The sequence below is a fragment of the Leiobunum rupestre genome, chromosome 4 (genome assembly GCF_980474605.1).
Source record: "Leiobunum rupestre chromosome 4, qqLeiRupe1.1.hap1, whole genome shotgun sequence".
Classification (NCBI taxonomy): Eukaryota; Metazoa; Arthropoda; class Arachnida; order Opiliones; family Sclerosomatidae; genus Leiobunum; species Leiobunum rupestre.
Genome location: NC_143387.1, coordinates 47,902,838 through 47,929,664, shown reverse-complemented (window position 1 = coordinate 47,929,664; position 26,827 = coordinate 47,902,838). Strand labels below are relative to the sequence as shown.

Sequence of the window (26,827 nt, the reverse complement as noted above, 5' to 3'; positions counted from 1 at the left end):
AAAGAGAATGAACGCTTACAATTTTACTCTCGAACAATTGCCACTTGATTTTATTTGATTTCCTCACTTTCAACAATCTTCATAATTAATAAATGAATCCGACAATGACACCAACGTAAATTAATAAATAACATTTTTAAACAACGCAATAGCATCAATTCTATTTTAAATATTACAAAAGAAAACCTGAAAACAGACCTACACAAGAAATCGTCAGTTTGTTATCAATCTCGCTACGGCCCTATGAGAATAAATATTTTTATTTTTTATTTTTTTGGTTTGTTGTTCGAAATTAGATTTGAAAAATCTTCTGATCTATTTACAATAACGCGGGAAAATATTGAAAAAATTGTACGGGAAAATTTGAAAGAGGGTGGAATCGTGTTTTCATTTTGCAAATCCCTCGGGAACTTCTATTGTATATATATATAAGGTCGAATTTTGATTGGGGGAAAAGGGTCGGGGGGTCATATTTTTTTCTTCCAAAGGGGGTACTTTAAAGGAGCGAATTCTCTCAGACATCAATTTGTCCGACGTCCCTCCGTTTCCTTCCGGGTCCTCCGGCGAAGTTGGCCGCTGCCAAACCCATCAGGTGCTTCGCAGCTTGACTCCCTGAGAATCCACGGCTAAGGCCCAAATCCAAACCTCGCTTTTCGCTGAAACGAAAGCCAATTCTTTAGATATACCGCCGTATTTGAAAACTATCTACAGCTCCACCGGACATTTCGCTCGATGCCTCGGAAAGAAATAATACAATAGAGAGGATAAGCTCTACAAGTTTGAACGACAATGTCGATACTCAAGTGATCATTTTCAAATTTCTTTTCACGTTTATACTTTTTAGTCAAATATTTTAAAACATATCATATTTATAGTGTTCAAATTAAAATACTGAATATTATAATTTTTCTAACGGATTGCGTAAATACGGGTTTAATTTGAAATGCACCTAAGCCTAAGTTTAGATTTACGGCCAGGAATCCATACCTCTACTTGGAATGCTTATCGCGGCAGATTTTCGTCTTGATGTGGCGGACGGTTTTTTTTGACGTGACTATGATAACTTAACAAACAACAGCGTGAGAGGGGAGCGCGCGCAGAACGGATTTTTTCTCTCGTAGGAGGGGCCAAAGCCGTCAGGGTGCTCTTACCATACGCGATACGCCAAGATAAGCATTCCAAGTAGAGGGTATGGATTCCTGTAATGGCGCAATGCATACTATTATATAAACATGAAAATTATTTTGAGTTTAGACAATGCTCACAGTAGAAGCCTCTTTTTAATATTGTTCAAACTCTTTTTTCCTTTTCGTCGTGTACACTGGCTTAGAAGAAATTGCACAATTAGTTTGATGAACGGCTAGATACGTCCAACGTCTCCATTCAAACTTATAGAGCGCTTGCTTAACCTCTCTTTTATTTCGATTGGAGTGGCCGGTGACATTCGAAAACTTGTAGTTGTATATCCAGTAACGATAAAGAGGCTTATCCTTGTTATAATAACTTATCCTTGTTATTCTTGTACCATGTCCCTAAAGTTACTTTAAAAAAAGTTAAATTTGGCAATATTGTAAAGTTCGGAGATTATTTTGGAACCGTATTAGAAATGTAGCGTATGTCCTTTTCAAAACAAAACAAAAAAGAAAGATTTGAAAAAGAAATTTCAGGATTAAAACTCTTAACAAAAATATATAAAATTATACCGTATTCCGAGTGTTGTTTAATTATTTTAGTTTAAAGCCAAACTTGGGATTATTATAACTTTCGAAATCCCGATGTGTAAACAAAAAGATATGTATTACTTTTAGACAAACTACAAATGCGTGTTCGCGTGTTCCTAAACCCTGTACCGTGTTTTTCGAAAATTTCATCTCTCGTTGAATCCATTTCAATGTTTAGATAAGTTGAAATATCTAAGTGAGAGAGTTATAAAGTATCGGATTTTATATTAGTGGAAATCAGAAATGCCTCCTTTTCCAAGTAGATATCGAAAGTTTGTAGACATTCAATTGTTTTGTTTTAACTCGCTTACAGCTAGGAGCAACAAACACAAGGACAACGCGGCTAGCCTTAAAACACGCTAACGCAGTGTTGTGTACAAATTTCATTGGACGAACATTTACGCTGAACGTTTTACGGAAAGGGGGAAGACAATTTCCGAATTTTCCCCTTCCGACGGCAGCAGGCGCTAAAGCGTCTAACCAATGAAAATTGTTCACAAGAAAATCCACGAGTTTTGACGGGTTGCGTTCTCCTTGTGTGGGGTGCTGCGTTTGTTGCTCCTAGCTTACCAGTACCTCATTGATTAAATGTAATAACGACAAGCTTAGTTTTATCAAACTATTCTTAAACACGCCATTAAAACTAGATGTTTGGTGATTTCAGAAGTATATAAATCATATCTTAGGAGAAAAGTATCCATTTATGATGTTAACATGAAACATGTACCGTAGACTGCTCCAGGTAGTTGTCAATTAAAGCGGTTGCCTCGTCAAACCGCGGATGTGTACACTGCATAACCGTTGACCATAATTACCCATCATGTACCTTAGACTGCTCGAGAATTGCCCCGTCAAACCGCGGATGTGTACATAACATTAACATGATTATGAGGTGGATACTTTTTTCTAAAATATTTAAATACTTCTGCTGCTCCGTATGTGCTATGATACAACAATACTCACTGAGTGTATGTTTCTGAATCAATGATGCTCTGAGCGAGGTTTCCCAACACCCTGACGACTTCTTGAGGGTCGTCAATTTCCACCAAGGATCGCTTGGATCTACTGTAAGTCCAAAAGAATAAATTATGTTTAACAAATATTTTCGAAAGATCAAGTTTGATGTACGCTTATTAGTGGATAAATTATACAAACGGTGTTTTTTAGCACCTAGGGAGGGAAAAAGTCGATTTGGTACCAAAAGCTTGGAGTGGTTTCGGTCTTAACCATCGTCTTTAAAACTCATATCGCCGCGAGAGATGCCTTTATAATATCTTCGAATATTTGCCATTCTTTCGGAGAAGTTATTTCGGAGTGTGCCGGGGGATTTTCAACGGAATATCTTTTTCCCAAATTTTTTATTTTAATTTCTAGACCGAAATTTCGCGAGGCTTTGAAAATGGAATGAAATTTCCTTCGAGGAATTCGAATATTAACCGTCTTTTAATAAAGGGTGGTAGACAAAATTAAAATCATTTAAAAGACAGATTAAAAAGTGAAAGTCCTACTCTCTAAACATTTTATCTTGTATTTGAGGTACTTAAAAAGGAAAAATTCCAAACTTTGATACTGTGACCATTTAAATGAACTTTAAACTGGTTGAAGAAATGCTATAATTGTTAAGAACACCTCTGACTGGAACGGTTATTTATCTGACTGAAATGGTTATTCGTCTGACTAAAGTGGCGTATTTTTTCAAGCTCCCCATATTCCCGGCAGGGAACGAAAGGTCCTTGATGACCCTGAAGCCCCAACCACCCACGGGCCAATTACGCGGACGTCGAAGATGAAACCATTGTCTTTTATACTTCCGCATTCCAGACCATACCCTTATTATCAAAAAGTCCCGAGGTCAAAAGGTTATTGGACTGGGTTAGTTTGTCAGCCGAATATTTTCTTACGGAGCTCTTAAGCGGTCGAGTATCGGCCCCCGTGGGACTCTCGCTAGAAGTCCCTCCGAGTAAAATTGTCCTCGAAAGAAAACTTGAACGAGCCAAAAGAAGAAATCCCAGTGAAACAATAGTAGGCGGTCGTAAAACACGTAGCTAAAGGAGAGAGCCTGCACCTTATAATACGGAGTTGAAACTTCACTCGAGGGGTTCATTCGGCTTTTTATAAGCCCTTTCGCCGCAGTTCTGGACATTGAACGTAAATAGTGAATACGTGGTGGCTCGCTATTTTTGCTGGCTTCCTGTTTGAGACATCGTTAAATTCAAAGGGAACAAAATCTTTGATTAGGTCTATGTACGATATATTTAGTTCGCCTTCGTACGATGTTTCTTTTTAGTTCTACCGTGATACTTTGTGGAGGACCAACTAACGTAAAGAGTAGTTAGAATTGCCTCAACCATGCCCATGTTATATACAAACTTTCGACATATATGTTCAATGCTTCGGGTGTTTAGTATTATATACTTTTTTTACTTTAATAGTATTACTATTATTATTATTATTATTATGTCTTTAATATTGTTAGTGTTACGTCAGTTTTCTGTCTTTATTATTATTGGTATTACGTCAGTTTCTTGTCTTTATTATTATTGGTATTACGCCAGTTTCTTGTCTTTATTATTATTGGTATTACGCCAGTTTCTTGTCTTTATTATTATTAGTATTACGCCAGTTTCTTGTCTTTATTATTATTGGTATTACGCCAGTTTCTTGTCTTTATTATTATTGGTATTACGCCAGTTTCTTGTCTTTATTATTATTGGTATTACGCCAGTTTCTTGTCTTTATTATTATTGGTATTACGCCAGTTTCTTGTCTTTATTATTATTATTGGTATTACGCCAGTTTCTTGTCTTTATTATTATTGGTATTACGCCAGTTTCTTGCCTTTATTATTATTGGTATTACGCCAGTTTCTTGTCTTTATTATTATTGGTATTACGCCAGTTTCTTGTCTTTATTATTATTGGTATTACGCCAGTTTCTTGTCTTTATTATTATTGGTATTACGCCAGTTTCTTGTCTTTATTATTATTGTTATTACGTCAGTTTTCTGTCTTTAATTTTATTACTATAACGTCAGTTTTATTGTTAAATGTTATTGCTAAGTTAATAATAATAATATTACTATTACGTCGGTTTTCTGTCTTTTATATTATTGCTATTATGCCAGTTTCCGGTACTTAATTTTAATCTTGTTACGGCAGTTTTTTACTAAACTTTTTGTGTTCTGTCTTTAATATAATTAACTATGAGAATAATTTAGTTTAATTTTAAATAATAAATAATCTGTAAGCTTAATAAGTTCTTGTTGGGATTATAATAGGCATTTATAAATGTACTAATTATGGTATATTAGGAAAATAGTTCACTATTTAAATTTCATTAAAACAATTCTTTTGCCTAAAACGCATTAAAAAATCCAGAGAAATTTGTACCTTAAATTTTGTAATAACCTAAAGTAGACTGAAAGACCCTCTTGAATTGGACTCAGATACTCTTTCAAATCGGAAAAGCATTTATTAGATAGGGCAGCCTTTAAACGTCAAAGCATTAAGTTGTCCATTTAGATGGACAACTTTTTTAATTCGACGAAATTAATGCTAATTAGATGCAATTCGAAAGTAATCAGTATTCCAGACGTTGATAAGAACGTTTCGAGAAATCTTTAACAGTTCAGTTTACATTTCGAGGTTGTCTTTTCCGCTGACAGACTAGATAATTTTCTTTGTTTTATTGTTGCTCAGTCTCGGAAAAGAAGCGGGTAAAAAAAAAACAAGTAAGAATTTCGTAATGAAGTAAATTCCTTAATGTTTTCCTTAACGAAATCCGATTGATGGGTGTCTGGAGATACCCAACGAAGAAGTCCCTTTAAATTAGTTTAAATTTAAATTTTAACAAGTCACTAATTAGACCGAATGGCGAACGTCAAAATTCTGTTGGAAAGAGCTCCTACTTTTAGGAGTTAAAGACGTTTCTTGTCACTCTTATTTCTCGGGCCGGCTTAAGCACGAAAAATATTCCATTTGGCATTTTCTATTTAAAAAGGGGAAATTGATGTTGCCCATCGCGCCCGCTAGACGGCGCGCCTTAATCTCGGCAGAGAGTGAGAAGAGCGCCCTCCCTTGGGATAAAAGTAAAAGGCAATTGTTCGGTGCGACGGCGAAAGGATTGGCCGCGAATTACGATATAGGCCTTGGACTTGATGCATACGGTACGGAGCGGCTCATTTTTCCACGAGACAATGACCACCCCCCTTCAAACATCCCCCCTCGCGCATTTTCCCCTTCCTATTTCCAGCTAATAATTAACGCGATTTGAATGCCAACCGCGTTTGCCGCCGTTTTAATTTTGCAGCTCCAATATGGCCGAAAAATACACTGTATTTATCTTCGTTGGATGGCCGTTTTCTCAGTGTGTGTTTCGAGAATTATTTTCTTTGTCGTATCTTTGTGTCCGAATTGTTTAGCGGAGATGAAGGGGGTGTACCACCTCGTGCTTGTTTTAGATAAAATTTCGTTGGACACAGGGGCCGCTGTTCGCCTGTTCCTCGCGTCGCGGGGGAATTTTCGCGTCGTGGCCGGCTTGTCCTACGACGGTAGCTCCCTCCCTGAGCCACAATTTGCGGGGGTTCTATTTATAACCCGGTGAAAGAGGGGATCTTACATTTACGCGACGGTGTGTGCCCTCGCTTAGACGAAATTGAATCGTAGCTAGCGTCTCCTTTAGATCACCTACCCTGCAAAGCGTCTGTACGAAATCCTCGCTGGTTCGCTGTAGACATAATAATCGCTCTTTGTTCCGAGGCCCTGTCAAATAACGGGTTTGCATTGTTTCTACAAATGATGGCTACCCACTATCTGATGCGTTCATTAAAGTTTTTGTCCGATTATTCTGACCTTCCGGTCTTTGGAAGAGGGAGGGGTGGATTAGGAGCTAAAAGTCGTAAAAGAGTGGTAGCATAAAAGTATTTATATTTTCCATGAAATTATTTTTTTAATGTTTTGGAATTAGTGTACTCGTGATTTTATCGGACACTACATTCTTTCGTGTTTGTATTGAAATCAGGGTTGGACGGCATTTGACTACTAAAATAAATGCTCTGATTACTAAAATTAACCAATTTGACTAGTGAAAAATTTTCCTTTTAGAAATATTCATCAATAATGGAAAATGTGGCGTATCATAAATTCATCATTCAGCAATCCCATTTTATTAAAAAAAATCACATAATGTGCAACTCAAGTGATTAAAACTCCTATTTTAATTCTGACGGTTAAAGCAAAATGTTGGCTTCCATTCTTGTTTTTACACCCCCAATTTTACCCCCACTAGTCAGTGACTATTAAAATAAATTAAGGTAGGAGGCTCACTAGTCAGGCTGCCTCCAAAAAAAATCCTTATGTTTAACCCTGATGGAAATGTGTCTACATTTGGTCTTCGTCTGCTTTGGCTAGTTTTTTTAAGCTTTGGCATATTAAAAAAAGGTTTCTTTACACATGCATATAAAATTAAGTCAGTTTAATTTTTTAAATAGTTTTGAACTTGGTTAAATACTTATTTTATTTATAAATAAAAGCTGAGACTTTAGGTTAATACTTCAAAATTGACTGGAGTGGGGCGAACTCCTTTGATCCCAATCATCCCACGTATCTTTGAGGTAGAGAACCAACTACCCCCAACGGATGGTGTCATACTTCCGCCACAGGTGCCCTGCCCCTTTGTTGGCGTTACGTTTAGGCATTTCTCGGGTACATAACCTGTTCTACCAGGCTCGTCCAGTTGCGAATGGGCCGAGGGGCAGGTCACTTCCTTGATTAACGACGCACCCCTCAAAAGATTAAATCCGATTTAATCGTGATTATTTTGATTAAATTCAATTTAATCACGATTAAGTTGATTAAATCACGATTAATCATACTTAGAATGTTTAAATCTGATTTAATCATGATTAAATGATCAAATCTAATTAAAATGATTAAATCCTGATTAAAAAATTATATCGTGATTAGTATGATTAAACCGTACTTTAGTTTTGATTTTAATGATAAATTCTCGATTCGACAGATTAAATTGATTAAATCGTGATTAAAATGATTAAATATAATTAAAATGATTAAATCTCGTTTAAATGATTAAATCTCGTTTAAATGATTAAATCTCGTTTAAAAAGCTTAGATCATGATTAGAATGATTAAATCTCGTTTAAATCGTGATTAGATTTTCTAATCTTGATTAGATTTTTTAATCTTGATTACCCTGATTTAATCACTATTATCCTGATTTAATCATTTTACTATGATTAAGACGCACCCAAAATGGAAGTGACCTGCCCCTCGGAATGGGCTAAATGTAGAAGTAATAAAACTGAATTAAATTTAATTCAATCCATAAATATTTTAGTATTTGAAGCCGCTATATTTATATTATACATATAAATTATATCCGGTGATAGCGTAAAAAACGAACTAGTCATCTCTTCTATCGCGCGTCACTTATAATATAAAAATCCTTAAACAAACATTTTCGTAACGCAAACCAACAGGTATGTAAAAATAATTACATTTTACTTATTTTATCTCGCGCGTCTTGGGTGTCACAATTTCTGACCTTGCTAAAAAGCGGAGCGACTAAAATTGATCAGATTATCGTCTAGCCAATATCCCGCTGCTAATGAAAACAACATACATCTAGAGTCGCCCCATCTCCCGGCACCTTGTTAATCATTTGGGGCGACGCGCTCCCGAGCTGCCCTTCAAGTTAATTAAGCGTGCGGAATTCTCAATTTATTATTGCAGCTTTGCTATTTTTGACAGTTTTTTTACGCACTAGCGCGTAAATATCTGTCCGGTATACGTTACTACACTACGGCGGGTCGAGTTAGGCCTAGTGATCTTTTAGGCCTTAATAAGCCTATATCGGGGTAACCAAGCTAAGCCTTTTAAAACGGTTGACAATACACATTTTATTTACTAGTTTCATTTGCATCGAGATTAACGAATTAAGTAACCCGAGTGAAGTCTGAATGATATTTGAAATAAATCTCTAGCTATGGCGGTGTTGATTTCTACCGACAATATAAATATTCGAATTATGTTTAGTGTTAATTTCAGATGCTTTAATATAAATATAATATGATATCTTTGGAAAAACTTAGTGTTGTAATTCGGAAAATTTTCCGGAAAATGTTCCGTATATCTCCGACAAAATAAAAAAAAGGTTTCATTCCAATATATTATTTGCAAGTTTAAAAAAAAGCGGCATTTTCGCCTCATTTTTTCGAATCTAAAAGTAAAACTAAACCTCTAGAGTAGTTTAAACTGATTAACAATGTAACACTATTAATGTTTTGTAGTATGTTTACTGATATTAGACATCTTATATCGTTAAAAAGTTAAAAACATTAAAAACCCTTAAAGAGTAATTTATGTTAAAATTTTTTATTTTTCCGATTTGCGTAAAATTTTTCGCATTTTATTTTTCCGGAAAATTAACAACACCAGAAAAACTAATTTAAGCGATGGTATAGCTTTATGATTCCAAAACCCGTTTGTAAATCCTTATACGTTCTACGGTTTTGAGAAGAATTTCATGTAAATTTAATTCGCGATACTATTTAAAAACTTTAAAACTTTATCTACTCCTCGTCCCATGAATATCAAAAATTTAATTCCAAGCGAGACATACCAGTATATAGAATGAACTTTAATCTGCCAAAATCCGTCTAATCCCTGATGTAAAATACCACTTTTCGTTAGTTCGAAAATTACATTCGTATCCATAAAATAGACGATGAGTTATTGACATTAAATGAATCTATCTTTTGAGAGAGCTCTTTTTGGGTACAACTCGGTTCGTATTTCCTTCTCGAATCAACCGTGAGAAAATCGCCACCTAGCGGCACCTGGCGTCATTTTCTCGCATTTTGGAAAATGTCTGACACCTATTCATCATTGACTAGCAAATTACGGCATTGGATCAAGGATGCTTCTTTATCGCGCGTCTCTGGTGGCCGCAACTGGAAATTTCGTGAATGATGAAGATTGAGAAATCGCCTCCTATTCTTCGGCTTTCTTACGATACCACCATCCGGTGGGTTTCCAACCTGCCCCCTCCCCCTTTCACCCCCTCCCCATCAGATCTAAAACCCGTCAGTTTTTAAAGAATTTTTCTCACCGCCATTTGGTTCGTTGCTTTAATTTTTTGGTCCCAATCGCTTTTGCCATACTTCGTGGAATGTATTATTAGTAATAATATTTTTTAAGGCTCCAGGGAATTTTAACCGTGTGGAATAAGGTTGTTAATTATGGAATTATATCACATCCACATTTGATTCTTCTGATTTTTCAAACTCATTCTTTGTTTGACGTCCAAAGCCGTTTTCGCGTATTTGCGGTAAATATTGAGGAAACTGAAATAAATTCAATTTTATTTATTTTTAACTCAATTTTGAAAACGTGCCAGTATTACGTTAGAGAGGTTAAGCATTCGGGAGTCGATGAACGGCAACGTATACGCCTTCAGGGTGCTTCTCGGCGTTCGGTTTTGACTGGAGGAAAATAAGGGGATAGATTTCGTGCTTTACGTCTTGATTAAAGAAGGTATTATCTTCGACCGGTCGCGTGTTACGTGACCTTTTAGCGTAATTGATCCGCTCGAGAAGTGGAGCAAAATTTAATCAAAGCCCGCAATTCTCGAAATACCGGGCTCGTAATGGAATATATCTACGGATTTAAATAAAAATCATCCTGCTCTCCTCACTTCGAAATTTCTTCACGTACCAAGACGGGTACCGAACTCGAGGAATCTGGCCGTCCCAAATGTGAAGATATTCTCCTCTCTTCAGTCTTAAGATGATTATTACGACACGTCCTACGTGACGAGCCTAGAGTATCCGCGTTCGTTTAAATAAGGAATAATTACGTTAAAGACGGGACCTGTCGTCGGTGTTTGACCTTCTTCGGGAAATTTAATATTACCGCTCTAGTTTCTTATACGTTTAATATTTGTTAAATAATTTATGCTCGTCCACTTGTGTTATTGATCTTTCGTTGCACTTTGTTAATACCCGAAAGACGCCTGATTTGCTCTTATACGTTTAATATTTGTTAAATAATTTATGCTCGTCATTGATCTTTGAAAGACGCCTGATTTGCGAAATTTAAATAACTAAAATTACGTTTCTGAAGGGTAATTATAACTTAACTGATAGTAATTAGTTGTTAAGTTACTAGACAGGGTGTTTCAAAAGGTTCAGCAAAAATTTTAAGGAGTTGTAGGGGGCGAGTTGAGAAGTATGCCTGTTTCTTCCCCATTTTCCTACGATGAGTTAAAAGAGCGCCAGAGAGCTTCAAATTGTGGCCTACTAGCCCCTGCAAGTAGGCTGCAACAAGCGCAAAACCAAGCAGCAGGGACTTTAAATACTGTTTAAGTTTACGCTGGTTACCTTGATTTGTTTATAAAGTCCTTTTTTACCTATCACACGAACCCAAACCTTAATGTTCGCGTTTCCCTGCTGCTTGGTTTGGCACTTGTTGCAGCCTACTTCCTGGGGTTAGTAGGCCACTCGTTGAAGCTCTCTGGCGCTCTTTTAACTCATCGTAGGAAAATGGGGAAAAAACAGGCATACTTCGCAACTCCTTAACATTTTTGCATAACCTTTTGAAACACTCTGTAGACAAAGTAGTATATTCAAGTTTGGTGACTATCTGAAGTTCAATTAGTTTGCATACCAGAGACGGTTAACGTTTTAAGTACCAAGCTTTAGAACGTTGCGTGACTTTGGCCTAGGGTGGTGGCTCGGTTATTAGCCTAGCTGATTATTATTTATTATTTATTTAGTTGTCCAAACGAATTGTATCTTAAGGTCGCGTAGTATGAACGCGAACCTTCTAGACAAGCTTATCCCAGATACAAGCGGATAGAGAAACTCGTAACCGAGATACGATCCGGGGCTGTGATTGGCTGTCTGGCGACGGTAACTCTTACTCAAACAAGGTTAAAGCTTTTTCTGGCGATCGCGAAGCCTTTTAGGCTGCCGAGTTCTTGGGCTTCCCCTTAATGGTATCCCGATTTGCTTTTCGTTTTAGCGTCGAGCTCGCCGCTGTATATCATTTCGACCCCCCTCCCTTCTTCTTGATCCTCGTTCCCTCTTTTTGTGTACAGTGGAGACACCTGTTGGTGGAATTGAGGACTATAGACGGCCTCTTTTTCGACGAGGGTCTAATGGCGGTTGTAAATGGCGTGTGTCTCTACTCCTTCGGACCCGATAGCTTTGGTCTGATTCCCCCAGACGCTATAGTTATTAATCTCTAAATTCTGGCGTCCCGGGTATTACGAAGATTAAGGTTATATTTGTTCCATTTACGTTCGTCGGGGAATTAATTTTCCTCTCCGGAAAAGTGACGTTTAGTCCGTATTTACTTAACCATTTTATCTCTAGGATTTTCTGGGTTTAGCTAACTGCGGTACGTAATTCGTTTTGGCGAACCCTTTAGTTTCGTCTATGAAAAGTTACGGATTTAATTGGTCTTAATCGTTAATAAGCGCTTCTTATCAGTAAAGTAGTCTTACCTCTTTGCTTGATTCTGAGGAAGTGAGGCGGCGGACACTAGCGCCACCAAAGCCACCAAGGAGGCGAACCAGAATAGAATCACCTTAGAGACCATGTTGCGGGTAAGATGTCACTGGTGTGTTTGGAATTTTCTGAAAAACATTCCAATGAGTAGAAAAATTAATTTATGTAAAGAATGAAACGTAATGCATTGTTAATTGTAATAAGTGTAGTCATAAGTGTATAATATTTTTCCTAAGTGTGACACTTCCTATTCCTCACATGCAAAATTTTTACAGAGAGCTATTCACGGGACAGACTGCATTACGGGCTCCGTCGCCGTTTTGCGTCCGCTTGCTCCCTCTTCACACGTAGCCTCGCTAGGGGGATATTTTCTTCTTGCGATGACGTCACTTCGTTACTAGCTCTCAGTAAAATATTCCTCAAAGTGATAAACTTATGGAACAATATTATAGACTTATGGTGTAGTCTAAATGTTTTAATGACACGTAATATTTCAATAATAATAGAGCTTTACTGAAATAGGTTAAATATGTATACACGCAAATTAAAAGCTAATTATTAAACTTTTTTTTAAAATCTTTCGAACATTTTCAAGAATCTGACTATACGAAACCATATAATCATTTACATTTTTATGAATACGCATATTTTTGAAAAATAGACCTTAGTGTTCACTCTGCGAACAAAGAACAACCTAAGCTAATTATTAAACTTTTTTTAAAATCTTTCGAACATTTTCAAGAATCTGACTATACGAAACCATATAATCATTTACATTTTTATAAATACGCATATTCTTTAAAAATAGACCTTAGTGTTCACTCTGCGAACAAAGAACAACCTATTTACATTTTTATGAATACGCATATTCTTTAAAAATAGACCTTAATGTTCACTCTGCGAACAAAGAACAACCTATTTACATTTTTATGAATACGCATATTCTTTAAAAATAGACCTTTTTGAAAAATAGACCTTAATGTTCACTCTGCGAACAAAGAACAACCTATGTTGTTCTTTGTTGGCAGAGTAACTTACTGAATAACCTACTACTCGACAGAGTCACTTGACTACGGAAGCTTTCATAGTCAAATTTATCTGAGCGTTCCAACGCTCAATTTAATCATAGGCTCGTGACCAAAATGAATCTACAATAAACTTAACCGATTATTGCTCAATAGGAAGTGAAATACCATCCGTTTGTTTGCTAATTACAATAAGTAGACAAACAAATGCGGTTCTCTATCTATTACATCGGAGCTCTAATATGTTTTCGTAAGGTGTCCTTCGAATCTGCTTGACATAAACCACATTCCGAAGCTCAAAGAAGCTTATTCGGCATTCCAGCACAGTTTTAATCACTTCAATTCGCTTGTATATTTCAGTTATCAGTGGTCACCAGTAGGTCTGAATTTTAAAACGGACGATTCCGACCGTCCTGGTGGAAAGGGTATTCGTATGAATAGCTAATGCGTTTTGACATCTAAATTAAGTTCAAAGGGTTCCGCGCTGGCCCTCTTTCGCCCCCCCCTTTTTGGTCCAAGTCCTTCACCGCCCCCGAATGTATTAACCCTCCCTTTAATTTGCTGCTATAGTAGGAAAGGCGGGCTGATAGACTAGGAAGTTGAAGAACGTCGTAAATATTTGTAAGAGGGGAGGGCAGAATCGCTTTCCACCGACCCTAAATGCAAATCAGATTTTGTCCATCCAAGAATCTCTGTGGTATCTTGCGAATATCCCGAGCCGCTAGAGTGCCTAAATTGAAAAGTTCTCCTTTGAAAGAAAAAGTGACGCGAAACCGGCAAATCTTATTTTGGGAGACCCCAAATTTGGTCCTCGGGCATTCTAATTTCCTTTCGGTGGGTTTTATCTTCACCCCTATCGTGCCGAGTCTTTTCATGTTTTTGGCTTATCTTTCTTAGTTCCGTCTGGCTCCCTCCACCCACTTGTGTAAGAAATCCACTTCCCGTACATCCGTTAACTGGCTTTCGTGGTTGTTAATGTGTTCGGGGCACTAGCGCTAAGTAACCGTTATATATAATATTACGTTTTGATTGGTATCTGTCTATTGAAGTAACAATTTCCATTGTGTTTTGTAATAGTTAAGGTGTTTTAATTTAAACGCTGCCTCGGGGATATTCAAAAATAGGCTACCATTTCCAGATAAACTCTTCTTAAACTTTGATGTTGTGATAAAATCATTTTGGGACAGACATACCGACTGTTATTAGGCTTACTGCAATTTAGAGGATAGTTATTTATGGAATATGATGAGTAAGAAGAAATTTTGTATGATTTTAGAAAACAGGACGAATATTAGAAATTTCGAGAAATAAAAATATTTAGAAAAATATCGAACATATTTTGAGAAAGATCGAACATATTTTGAGAAATATCGAACATATTTTGAGAAATAGCGAACATCTTTTGAGAAATATCGAGCATCTTTTGAGAAAGATCGAGCATAAAGCAGAAATTTTGCATACAATTCCAAAATATTCAACATAATTGAGAAACATTTTACATACTTGGGAAATACTGGAAATATCTAAAGTATTGAAGAATACCTCAGCGAATATTACAATATTATCTAGCGTCTGCTACAGACAAATTAGAGAGTCATAAGAAAATGTTTTCTTAAATAAACTTATCAAAATCTAAGCAAACGATGCAAAAATTACATTAAAATGCAAGTATCATTATTTGTAAAATTTACGTATAACGAACGATGAGGAAAAACTAAGGGGGTCGGCTGTAGCCGCTACCTATCTAGGTTTCAATGGCGAACCAAAGGTGGCGTTGTTATAGTTTTCGGTCGCGAATACATATTGGTAAATCAGTAAATCTGGTGAAATATTTGTTAGGAAGTGGCTAGTTCACGGTTCCGGTATAGCGATAGAAACGAGAATCCCGTATGGCCTATTAGACTCTACCCCAATCGTGCCCAGCCGTTTTTTAAGGCACTCCCGCTAATGAAACTATAGTTTTGGAATTGGATTTCCCTCGGCTCGTAATCGAAAGAACAGGCCGAAGAAGGCGACTATTATATTATAGATTTATAGTCTTGGCCGTATAGTGGAAGGCTTTATTTTTCCCTCGGTTGATTTGCCCATGTACGGGTGGAGCTAGTCGGTCCGCCGCGGCTTTTAGCGCTCCCCTTATGACGTCATTGGGTAAAGAGGGCGCTATTATCGAAGAGACGGAGCGCGGCAGACGGAGCGATAAAAGTGACATCTCACAGTTACCTTCGCGGGTGAGCGCGTTACGGAGAGCGTTCCAAAATCAACAATCGACCCGAGCTTTGATTGCCAGAACGGGAGGGGCAGAGGGTTTCATTACACGCGACATTGTTGAAATAAGGCTAAACCTCGTCCTCGGACCAGACGATTTCAATAAGGCCAGAATCCTGAGTCGAGCCGGCTTTCCATCCCAGTGATTCGTTCTGAGCTAATCATCCCGTCGCGTCCTCTTTGGCTTCTGGTCCTGTTAGCCCCCATCGCCAGGAACCGTCACTGTTGGCGCATTTGATAAAAGTCTATCTGTTCGGCAAATTCACTTTTTTTTATTAATTATCAACGCCATCTGTGGTCCAAGATTCGAACCAATTTCCATTCGCTTAATTTAGTCGGCGTTTCTTTTCTGGTCGCGTTAGTTGGGTCAACTGGATTTGTAATTAAAAACTCGGCCACCTTTTCCTCCGTGGCAAATTTTTCTGTTTCTCCCGAACAAAGGAAAGAATGATACAATTCGAGACAGTCGTTCCCTCTAATTGTTTATTTTATTAACGCGGACCGCCGCTCCAAAATGTACTAGTTAACGAATTATGCAAATATCTCGGTCTCGCGTGTCTGTTTGGGGTTAATTAGCTCCTGGCACGCGGTTTCTCCAAATTATACAGTAAGATCTTTGGACACCGCGCGTTTGCGACTACTTTCAACGGCGTGGCACCGATAACTCTTATTTACCCCGATGAAGGGCACACTCTAGACAGTTTTCCAATTAAAAATTATCAAATATGACTTTTGATATTGAAAATTAAACCTCTTTGCTCGTATTTTTGACACGGTTTTATTTCAGATTGTAACGCTTAATTTGTTAATAAATTTTGTTATTCGTTTTAATTCGTTCCTGATTTACTAAGTAACTTTTCCTAAAGAAAATAACGGGTTTATGCTGGAACAATTCTATTAATAGTAAATTTACTTTCATATTGACTTTAGTTTTATATCTGGTTTTAATTAAACTACAGAGACCTTTGATTTAAATGTTGCAAATTTTTCAGATAATTTTATTTATTATTGGTACTTTTAATATTAAACCGTTGAATTTATAATGAATCAAGAATTTAAAGGACAACACCTTGTTTATTTTTGACACGGTAGGCAGGGCCAAATAATTTTTGACAAGGCTGGCGTGACCTAATGGTTTTATTTTTAGACAGATCAAAGTATTCCAATAGATTCACGATTTCGTAACTTATAATTTATAAAATTTAGGTTTCCGTCATTTGAACTCGTTAAATTTACTTTACTGTCCAGTAAATTCGCCCGAAACTGTGACGTTGTAAGATGAGGTTGGGGGGGGGGGAGTAACGTCTTTTAAAAAATAAATCAGATATATTTTTGTGTCCCCCTCAAAGAAAATGCGTGTGTAAAACTGGTCCTCCCTCTCTAAAAGATACTCTCTGGAGTGTTATCGTTTTTCAAGCGTGGGGGCATCATTATTCCTTTTGACACCAGAGCGCGCGAAACAATCCCCCCCACCCGACGCCTGGCGTTAGTGTCTTGTAAAACTCCGACGATAAATCTTCAAAGTAGTTTTACCCGACCCAAACACGCTGTGTCGCTGTTTCTTCGCGCATTGGGCTTAACAACTAGCCTTGTGTTTCGCATCTTTTTCTTTCCAACAAAAACTTCCCCAGGTATACTTGAATATTCTTTTTCTTTTTGGCCACTGCGAATTCCTATTTTCTTCCCTGCCTCTTTTTTAAACCAATTTAGTCTCCTTCGGAGTAGCCAGTAGGTCTATTTCAGCTTTATTTGGTCTTTTTTTAAGCGTATTAAGGCAATTTCTCATTAAACGCCACATACTATGTAAATTACGTACACTTGTGAGGTCACGCAGTAAGAAATGTTACGTCACATATTATAATTCTATATTGAAATCTAAATTTTAGAATATTTTAAAATACATTAGCAATTGAGTACTTGTTTTTCTTATTTAAAATTCTGTAGGCTTAATTAGTTTTTGCAGAGGTACAACAATAAATAAATTTGCTACCGTTTGAAAGAAAATTAATAATTTTAAGGTTCATTGTAGTTTTGTTAATTTTCCGGAAAAATAAAATGCGGAAAAATTTCCAGAAAATTTTCCGTAAATCGGAAAAATAAAAAATTTAAACATAAATTACTCTTTAAGGGTTTTTAATGTTTTTAACTTTTTATCGATATAAAAGGTCTAATATAAGTAAACATATTACAAATCATTAATAGTGTTACATTATTAATCAGTTTAAACTAGTCTAGAGGTTTAGTTTTACTTTCAGATTTGAAAAGATTAGGCGAAAATGCCGCTTTATTTAAATTTGCAAACAATATATTAGACTAATCATGAAATGAAACCTTTTTTTATTTATTTCGGAAAAATACGGAAAATTTTCTGACTTACAACACTAGTTCATTGTAATCAAAGGGAATATAACCTCAGGTATTTGGTGTGGAACACCAACGTTTGCAGCTCTCGCCGCTGTTGCCTTCGGCTTTAAAAATGTTTGGCGCCACTGTATAGGGTAATTTGAAAAATTGAAGGGGTCTTGTATAAAGATTCCTTTGCAGGTTATATTCCTTTTAAGGGGGTTGAGTATTTGAGGCCATTTTTTACTTTATGTAATTTGTGAACAATCCCTATTGGGGGATCGAAGGCCGTAAGAATTATATTTCACATAAAATTGAATTACGATTTTTGATTTGAAGTCCTTTAAAATTGTTTCATTATGAAGATCGTTATGGTATCTTTAAAAAAAACTATAACATTCCATGTATACATAGAGGTCGGGGATGGTTAACTTTTATTCAATAGATAAAGCTCTCAAAATTATTCGTAAAACGTTTTGATCAAGTAATTTATATTTCTGTATTATCCGATTAATTTTTTGATAAATTTGTAAAATTATTCGGAAAAACGACGTTTTTTTCGATAAAAAGCTCAAATTTTACGAATAATACATGTTTTTTAATCATTTTCCGGTAAATATTAATAATATTAATATTAACCGGTAAATTTCTTTGTTTACATTTTTTTCCCGAAAAAATTCAATTTAAACATGGATAATGATTAACCGTTACCGACCTCTATGTATACAGGATGTATCGAAAATGGCGGTAGGTGGCGAAGTTCTACAAGTTTTAGAGGGTCAGTTGAATTCAAAATGTTTGGTAGGAGCGATATTCTACGGGTTATAGAGGTCAATTGGAGTGGAAAATATTCTGAGTTATTTTTACTTATGGATAGCCGTTTAGGAGTTAGGAACCCATTGGTTCTTAGCGACCAGCGCGTTCTTTCGGATTGGCTTACTATCATGAAGATTTTGTTATTCTAATTAGAGGACAATCAGACATATTAAAATTCGTAGCATATAGTAACCCACTCAAATAGAGTGGAAGGCCCTATGGAAGCGCATGAAACATTAATCCTAACGGCCCAACTTGTTTTCGAGGCGTGAATAAATATTGTCCGAAAAGCGATGGTGTTGTTTTTTCAGTTTTTAGAGCATAAACTTACTTTTTATCCAGATATTGGACATAACCTTTAGGCCAGCTTGTTTATTTCACGCCTCAAAAACAAGAGGTTGCGTACGAAAAGTGTTAACCAGCTTCGCTGATAGCCTTCCACTCTATGTGAGTGGTTTACTCTATGGTTCGTAGCTTCTAAAACCGTTTACGAAACACCCTGTATAATTATAATATAGCTCTATAGATCTAGAAAGGTCATTATACTCGCAATCCAACATTGTTAACATTTTTAGTCCATAACAAATTATAATTCAAAGTTGAAACGCATCGTCGACCTGAAGTAGTGGACGAAAACTTCTTAATCTTACGGGAATTTAGAATTAATATTCCACTTAAAAAACTGAAATAACTTTATATACGAAATGCAAAAACGGGGAAACTATTTGTTAGTTTTCATGTTCTAACCGTATAAGGTATAAACAAAACTTAATGGTTTGTGGAATGCGATTTCAAAATATCACTGTTTGAAAACGCTACTTCTCGATTGTATAAAAACTGTACGAAACTCAAAAATTTCGCTTAATAAATCCGTGGTTACTTACAGCCAAAAGTTCTTGGTCGTTTTCCGTCTAGCCTTGAACAACGTCAAATAGATTTTTCCCAATTTACGGCGTGATATATTGGGCAGTTTATTTCTATGAAGCCCGATGACATTTCTGAGAAAATGTATTTCCGCTCGCTACCCGGAAAACGTGTATTTTAAATATAATGGCGTAACCTAATTGTTTTGCTTCTCGAGTTTGTTTGCGTTGTAAGTTTGATTTCGTGATTTCCTTGTAATAGCTTTTTAATGAGGTAACGTGAATAATCAATAACGCCAGTCACTGAAACATTAGGTCAATTTTTCGTTAAACACGCTCAATTGTACCTAAATAATCTTAAAAATGCCAATAACTGTTTAACCTTTCAAAAGAGACAGAGCTCAATAAATTAATATCATAAAGGCATTCGGTGCAATTCATATTTTATTTATAAAGAATCAAGAACGTTTTTATTTATAGCAAGAATGTCTTGACGTCAAACGCGTCGGTGTTTACAGTTTAGCTGGCGGAGGAGTTAAAACCTTGGAGGAGAGAAGTATTCTGGAGTGGAAAAGTCAGGCACCACCTGCGGCTTTGTAAAATTCCCATCATGCACTTTTTGGTCGGACGTCATCAAGCCAGAATGATGGTAGATAAAGCTGACGTCCGACCAAAAACCGGGTTAGTCTGGGTAATTCTAACAGCAATAGGCGGGAAAGGACGTTCTTATTACCGCTATGGGATTTTCCACTCCAGAATACTTCTCTCCTCCAAGTTAAAACTATACAACTGTAGTTTTAATCAACAATTCATCTGGTTTGGTCAAAGGCCTAACATTTAACTGGAAAGCCTCATCTACTGCAATTTCCGTTTTATAAAAGACTGATCGTTGCAACAATAAAGAATATTGTCGTCAACAATTTCGTCATTTATCAACTCATTAATTATTTAAAATAATATTTTTCGCTTCCTCTGAACATTTATAGCCGGCATCTTTAAAAACAGCGCTGACTAGAAATAACACCGTTCAGTAAATTCCTTCGTCACTATGACTACAAGCGCTCATCAAGCAAACTCAAGTAAAAACCGATTTTCCCCAGATTTGTGTTAATGAACGAACCCGAGATACCAGGGTGATTCGTTTGACATTTAATTCGTGAAGTGAATTGGGAAACACACTATAAATCATCGAATTCCCCCTAAGTATAATACATTCTTTTTAAAATATTTCTACTTAGAATTAAATTATTTTTTATTAATAAGAAAAAATAATTATATTTTAATAATACGTCTGGCTTATTCGGTGTAATGTTTCTTCATTTGTCGTCGTTAACTCGTCAGACTTTAATCCTCGACTATCATCATTAATTTTGGATTGCAGTTTTAACAGGCTCGCGTTGAGAGCTCGAATAAACTCCAATATTGAACTATCCGTTAATGGCTCGAATTATACTTATATATCTCCGTTTCAGCCCAGAGAACTTGAGATTAAAAGTGACACGTCCTTATGGCTGTGTACATTTCCTCGAAATAAGTCTGGCTTATCTTTCAGACACGGGGTAATAGTCATCATATTTGGAAACGGGATTTCCAAGTCGGAAAATTTTATAATTGTTCGTCTCCTCACTCCAAATTGTAATTGTTCCTTCCGCCAGAAGGGGTTCCTACGTAACGCCTTTAACGCGAGTATTAATTGTCCAAGGAAAACGCCACCTGATGGCCACTCTCGGAACTATTAGTATTGGCCACGCGGGATAAGCTCCCAATTTTGTCCTACGAAAGGAAAAGGGCGGGATTCGCCCGTTACCGTAGTGTTCGGTTAGTCCCGTCGCTAGACGGTATTGGTAGGAAATAATTGGGCTCGACGACCGCGTAGCTTAGCTCGTTCCCTTATTCCCGACACGAGTTCGTTCTTGGGACACAAGGAGACCCGTTTCCGAATGTTGTCCCCGTGGGATTTCGACGTACTCGCCTTTCTATAGCTTATTGTCGTTCGCAGTCGATCAGCACTTGCTCCTTGTTAATTTAATGTTGGGAGAAGCTACGCTATGTCCTCCTGCCGGTATTAATAGCTTAGCTCCGCGACTCTGAGTTTATCAAGATATTTCAGTACCTCTTTCTCGATCTAATCCGCGACGGTTTTATGGCGAGTTTAATTATATATTTTACTCGCGTATTTGTGATTTCCTTATATTTTCCTTAAATTTAGTTTCCTACAATAAATTTATTTGGAAAATCTAAATTCGAATAAATTCAAAACCATTCGTTTTAAGCCGTCACGATTTCTCTTGGTAAAAATATTTTACCAGGAAACTATATATACATACACTTGGAATGTCTACATTCGACGTTTCTCCAGCCGCGTTCGAAGCGCGTTGACAATTGGTCATTAAACATTCCAAGTGTAAGCACATATAGCTTCCTGATTTTATTATAGTAATTTCATTTAATAAATGTCGAATTCAAGATAATTCGAATTAAACGATTATTATTAAATAAAATAGAAATAAAAAATGTTGAAATTTAAGGGGGAAGAATACAGTAAAAGCCTCTTTTTCGTTCAAGATGAACGTTTCTGTTTTAACAATTACACAATTGAATTATATTTTTCTTATTAGGCTGGGCCTTCCTCTAGTGCTTAAAATAATTTTGATAATTCTAATATTAATAATTAACGAGATATAAGGTCCTAACTAAAGGGTAGTTTGGGCGCTTGCTCAACTTGTTTAGCTTCTGGGATCCGAATTAAAACGTAATAACTTAATTACTTTAAAATTTAAAATTGTCAAAATTATTTTAAGCACTAAACAAGCGGCTGTTCTACACTTAAATATTAATTTTATAAGTTGAGATACAAAATTAAAAGAGTTCAGCTTGAAATAGCGCGAAAGTAGACAATGGCCACTGTAGTCTTCCCCCTTAAGTTAAAAAAAACTAAAACAGAAACTTATTTGCTTTTAAGTCGAACAACATTATTATTATCTTCGAAATTAAAGCCATTTCTAGAAATATTTAAGGAAAAATTAAAACTGAATTCTGCCCTACAAAATCCAACAAGACAGAGCGGTAAAATTTTTGTTATACCTAAAAGATGGACCACAAACCATTTACAAATGTCTCCCTAAAAACGGGAAGTTATTTCCTTTAGCCCGAGGCTAATTTGCAGTTAGTTTTCCATCTTTATTCGAATTTAACGGGGCGTGACTGTTCTTTGTTTTCTTAAAACTTCTGGAAAAGCTTTCGCTATTTTAACGGTGGGTTTTTGTTTAGTCAAAAAGTTAATTACAAAGATAACCTTAAAAGTGTGGCCAAATTTCCCATTTTCTCGTAATCGTAAAGTTATCCTTAAAATTGCATCCCCTAAAGTTCTCTTTTTAACTACATTTCGTTTTCTCGTTTTTTTTCCCGCGACGAAGTGGGCTTAAGAAAGAAAATGAAAAAAAATAGGTAAGGAGGAACTTCCGTTGGCGAGTGCTCTGAAATTCACCTTCGGAAAATAGCGGCACGCACGTTCTCTTTTTAGAAGGCTGATTTCATACCCTTTGTAGACCCCACTAACATTGTGCATCTATCCTCTAGATAGTTTCGTTTCTCTATAGAATTCATCCAATTTTCTTTCTATTCTTTAAGAACATATTTATCATCTACTTCAAAATGCCCGTGATTCCCTATAATGGTTTTTATTTATCGTGAAATTTATCGTGGATTAATTTTACCACGTGAATTTTGTTGGCATTTTTTTCATTTTCACAACTTTTGTAGGAATTTGTGATAAATGAATTCCTATTCAAGATATCTAAAGATCAATAATTATCAGTAAATTTAAATTATTTTTGAGTTAAATAACGAACACCATCGTGAAATTTAATTGACTTAAGTGAAAAATATATTTTTTCTTATTTATTTATAACTGTGAAAAATATATTTTTTCTTATTTATTTATAACTGTGAAAAATATATTTTTCTTATTTCTTTATAACTGTGAACAATATATTTTTTCTTATTTATTTATAACTGTGAAAAATATATATTTTTTTGTTTATTTATAACTGTGAAAAATATATTTTTCTTATTTCTTTATAACTGTGAACAATATATTTTTTCTTATTTATTTATAACTGTGAAAAATATATATTTTTTGGTTATTTATAACTGTGAAAAATATATTTTTCTTATTTATTTATAACTGTGAAAAATAAATTTTTCTTATTTATTTAAAACTGTGAAAAATATTTTTTTCTTATTTATTTATAACTGTGAAAAATATATTTTTCTTATTTATATAACTGTGAAAAATATATTTTTTCTTATTTATAACAGTGAAAAATATTTTTTTTATTTATTTATAACTGTGAAAAAAATATTTTTTTTCTTATTTATTTAGAACTGTGAAAAAATATATTTTTTCTAATTTATTTATAACTGAAAAATATATTTTTAACTGTGCAAAACATATTTTTTTTCTTATTTATTTATAACTTATTTATTAGTTTATTTATTTGCATTTGAAATAACAAATTAAATTCGTAAATCTGTATATATCCGTTTCAATCTCAAATTTAATTTTTGAAACTGAACAGTGAAACGTCATTCTAACAATCGATATGAAAGCAAATTATTAGATTTTCAGGAGCAAATGTGAAAAGTCAAATTTCGCGTGATAGATTAGAAAAATTTTCAGAAAAGGAAATTACTTTCGGAAGACAAATAAACGGTATAAAAAAAGCTGGTTTCTCTAACGCGAATAATGACAATTACGTTAAAAGTGGATCAAACTCAAATACGGCCAAATTACCATGTTTAGTGAACCTCCCGTGATAAAGAACCATTTAACTGCAAATTAATAAGGAGCTAATGCTTATTTTATTTGAACCATTTCCTTTCGTGGTTTGTTCTACGATTCAAATTGTATCGCCGCTCCATTTATTTTTAAATCGAGGCTGCCTGCAGCGTTCGCTCACTCTTTTCATTTCCCATAAAAATTTGAGCTAGAATTTGGACATATTTTAATTTTCAAATTTCAACAAGTTACTAACAAGGAGACATCCCGAAGTGTAACCCACCGATTTTGTTCAAACTCGGGGGATTGGTAGACCTTCATGTATCATGAAAAATCCTAAAGGGAATTTATTCAATGGGCAACCGTTTTGCCATGGCAATGAAATTGTTTTTGACAACACAAAATATTAAATTTTTCCATTGAAAATAACATAGGATTTTGACCTCAAATTGATCAAAAGTTGATCAGTTTTGATGTTTTTTTTGTCAATTTATATCTATTTTTTCAATTTTTTATAATTTTCGAAATTTTTAAATTTGTTAAAAATCGTTATTTCAATGGGAAAATTTAAATTTGTTGTTGTCAAAAACATTTCTCGTTGCCATGGCAAAACGGTTGCCCATTGAATAAATTCCCTTTAGGATTTTTCAAGTTACATGAAGGTCTACCAATCCCCCGAGTTTGAACAAAATCGGTGGGTTACACTTCGGGATGTCTCCTTGTAAGTTTGCTTAAATTTATCTTGATCTCATCATTTTAACTGGTTGATATCTGATTGCTTCGCCTAATGATAATAATAATAATTAGAAGTGAAATTTAATTTTAAAATTTCTCTAAATTAATTTGACAATAATGACGTTTAAATTTATCTTACTTTCGTAATTTATTTAACGTTAACTGATTGATAACGGGATTTTTAGTGGCTTTAGAGTGAAACAGCTATGGTAATTACAGCCTAATGAATTGTCGACTTGAATGAACGTTTTACTCCATTTAACGGTGGTGAAATTCGACTTTTCAGTTATTTTTGGAACCGAACCCAAAGAAATGGTTCCCCGTGAAAAAAAAGATAATTAGGTTTTCGAGGAAAGTTGACTTTCGGAAATCCTGGTCCCTAAAATCGCTAATTTCCAATTTAGTCGCTCCAGAGTCGTGAAATTGGCCGGAGAAGTTTAATTATAAATCGTGGTTCACTTTTGGATTGTATAATCAAGCGTTTTACGGTCATTTTAATGAAATATAGTGGTATAAGCCTTACTCAAATTAAAATATCGGACAAAATATTATTGTCAACTGCAATTTATGAATTTTTAATTAATGAACGTCTTAGCCACGCCATTAATAGCGCCTCTTTATAACGGAATAATTTAATTCGTAATCATCTTTTATTTCGGCTGGCAATGTCGCTCCGTCTGAAATTCTTCGCATTCTTGGCTTTTCAAAATCTGCGTTTCGCGAAAGCCCATATTTACTCTTAACTTTCTTTCTAGTCGACTCGCCGGCTTTCCATTTCCACTTATTATCATATTTGTTCCGACTACCTCTACTCGTCTTGTTTAATTAAGATTTTCATTCGTTCCAAATATTACTATTGTACAATGTTAAACGCATTGGTGAGTCAATTTTGTATATTAAAATATTATCCGCATTTTTATCGGTGAATTTATTTCATTACATTCAATGGCACGAGACTTAGTAAAGTTTGCTTTTTTATACAGAAATTTATGTAGAAAACTTCGATTTACTAAACCAGATCTTAAACCGTTTTATAAATGCCGTCTGCAAAGTGCACGAATTTCAACCAACCTGGATTACAATGTTATCTTACTTCAATGTAAGGTAGACTAATCGCCACATTTTAGGAAGGAGTTTAATAAAACTACATTCAATTCTTACTTCAATGTAAGGTAGATTTCATAACGACTAACCGCAACATTTTAGGAAGGAGTTTATTAAAACTATAATCAATTAAGTTATAGTAAATTAAAAAATTTAAGAGTATATTGCTGAATTGAAATTAAATCTAATGAAATTTTTAATTTAATAATTTACCATTAAAAATTCCGATAAAGATTTATTTAATTCAATGAGCCCCTCGAAAGATATTTCAAGGTAATTCAGAGGAAAATAAGGTCGATATAACCCGGTGAAATTTCTGCTTTATCATTGAAATCCACGTGCATTTTTAATAAACTAATTTCTAGCGACGAAAAACGAGAATTAAGTATTCTTACTTTGGATAAAGTGATGATCCAGGTGAGTGTTCTTCTTTCGGAGCTTCTGTCGGTTCCGAAGAGAAACTTGGAGCAGTCTGACGACGGGGCAGCCGAATAAGTCGAAACTGAGAGTGAGTAGAGTGAGAGAGTTTCGAGAAAGAGATAAGTTTTTCTTGTCGAGATCTTTTCGGGGTTTCGTGAGACGAGGATCCTAAGAGGCAGAGCGGCTTCGAGGAGAGAGAGATATTCGAATCCAGAGACTGCTAACTG

General features: G+C 35.3%; 1 protein-coding gene across 1 annotated transcript; it reads right to left on the bottom strand.

Annotated features, from left to right (window-relative positions):
• Positions 1-26,827, bottom strand: Dh31 (diuretic hormone class 2). Its single transcript, XM_090172019.1, has 4 exons — positions 26,576-26,827; positions 12,246-12,377; positions 2,685-2,786; positions 1-656 (listed from the first exon to the last, which is right to left on the bottom strand). Exons 2-4 carry the CDS (start codon positions 12,338-12,340, stop codon positions 515-517), a joined length of 339 nt encoding a protein of 112 aa, XP_090028145.1. The 5' UTR covers positions 12,341-12,377; positions 26,576-26,827; the 3' UTR covers positions 1-514.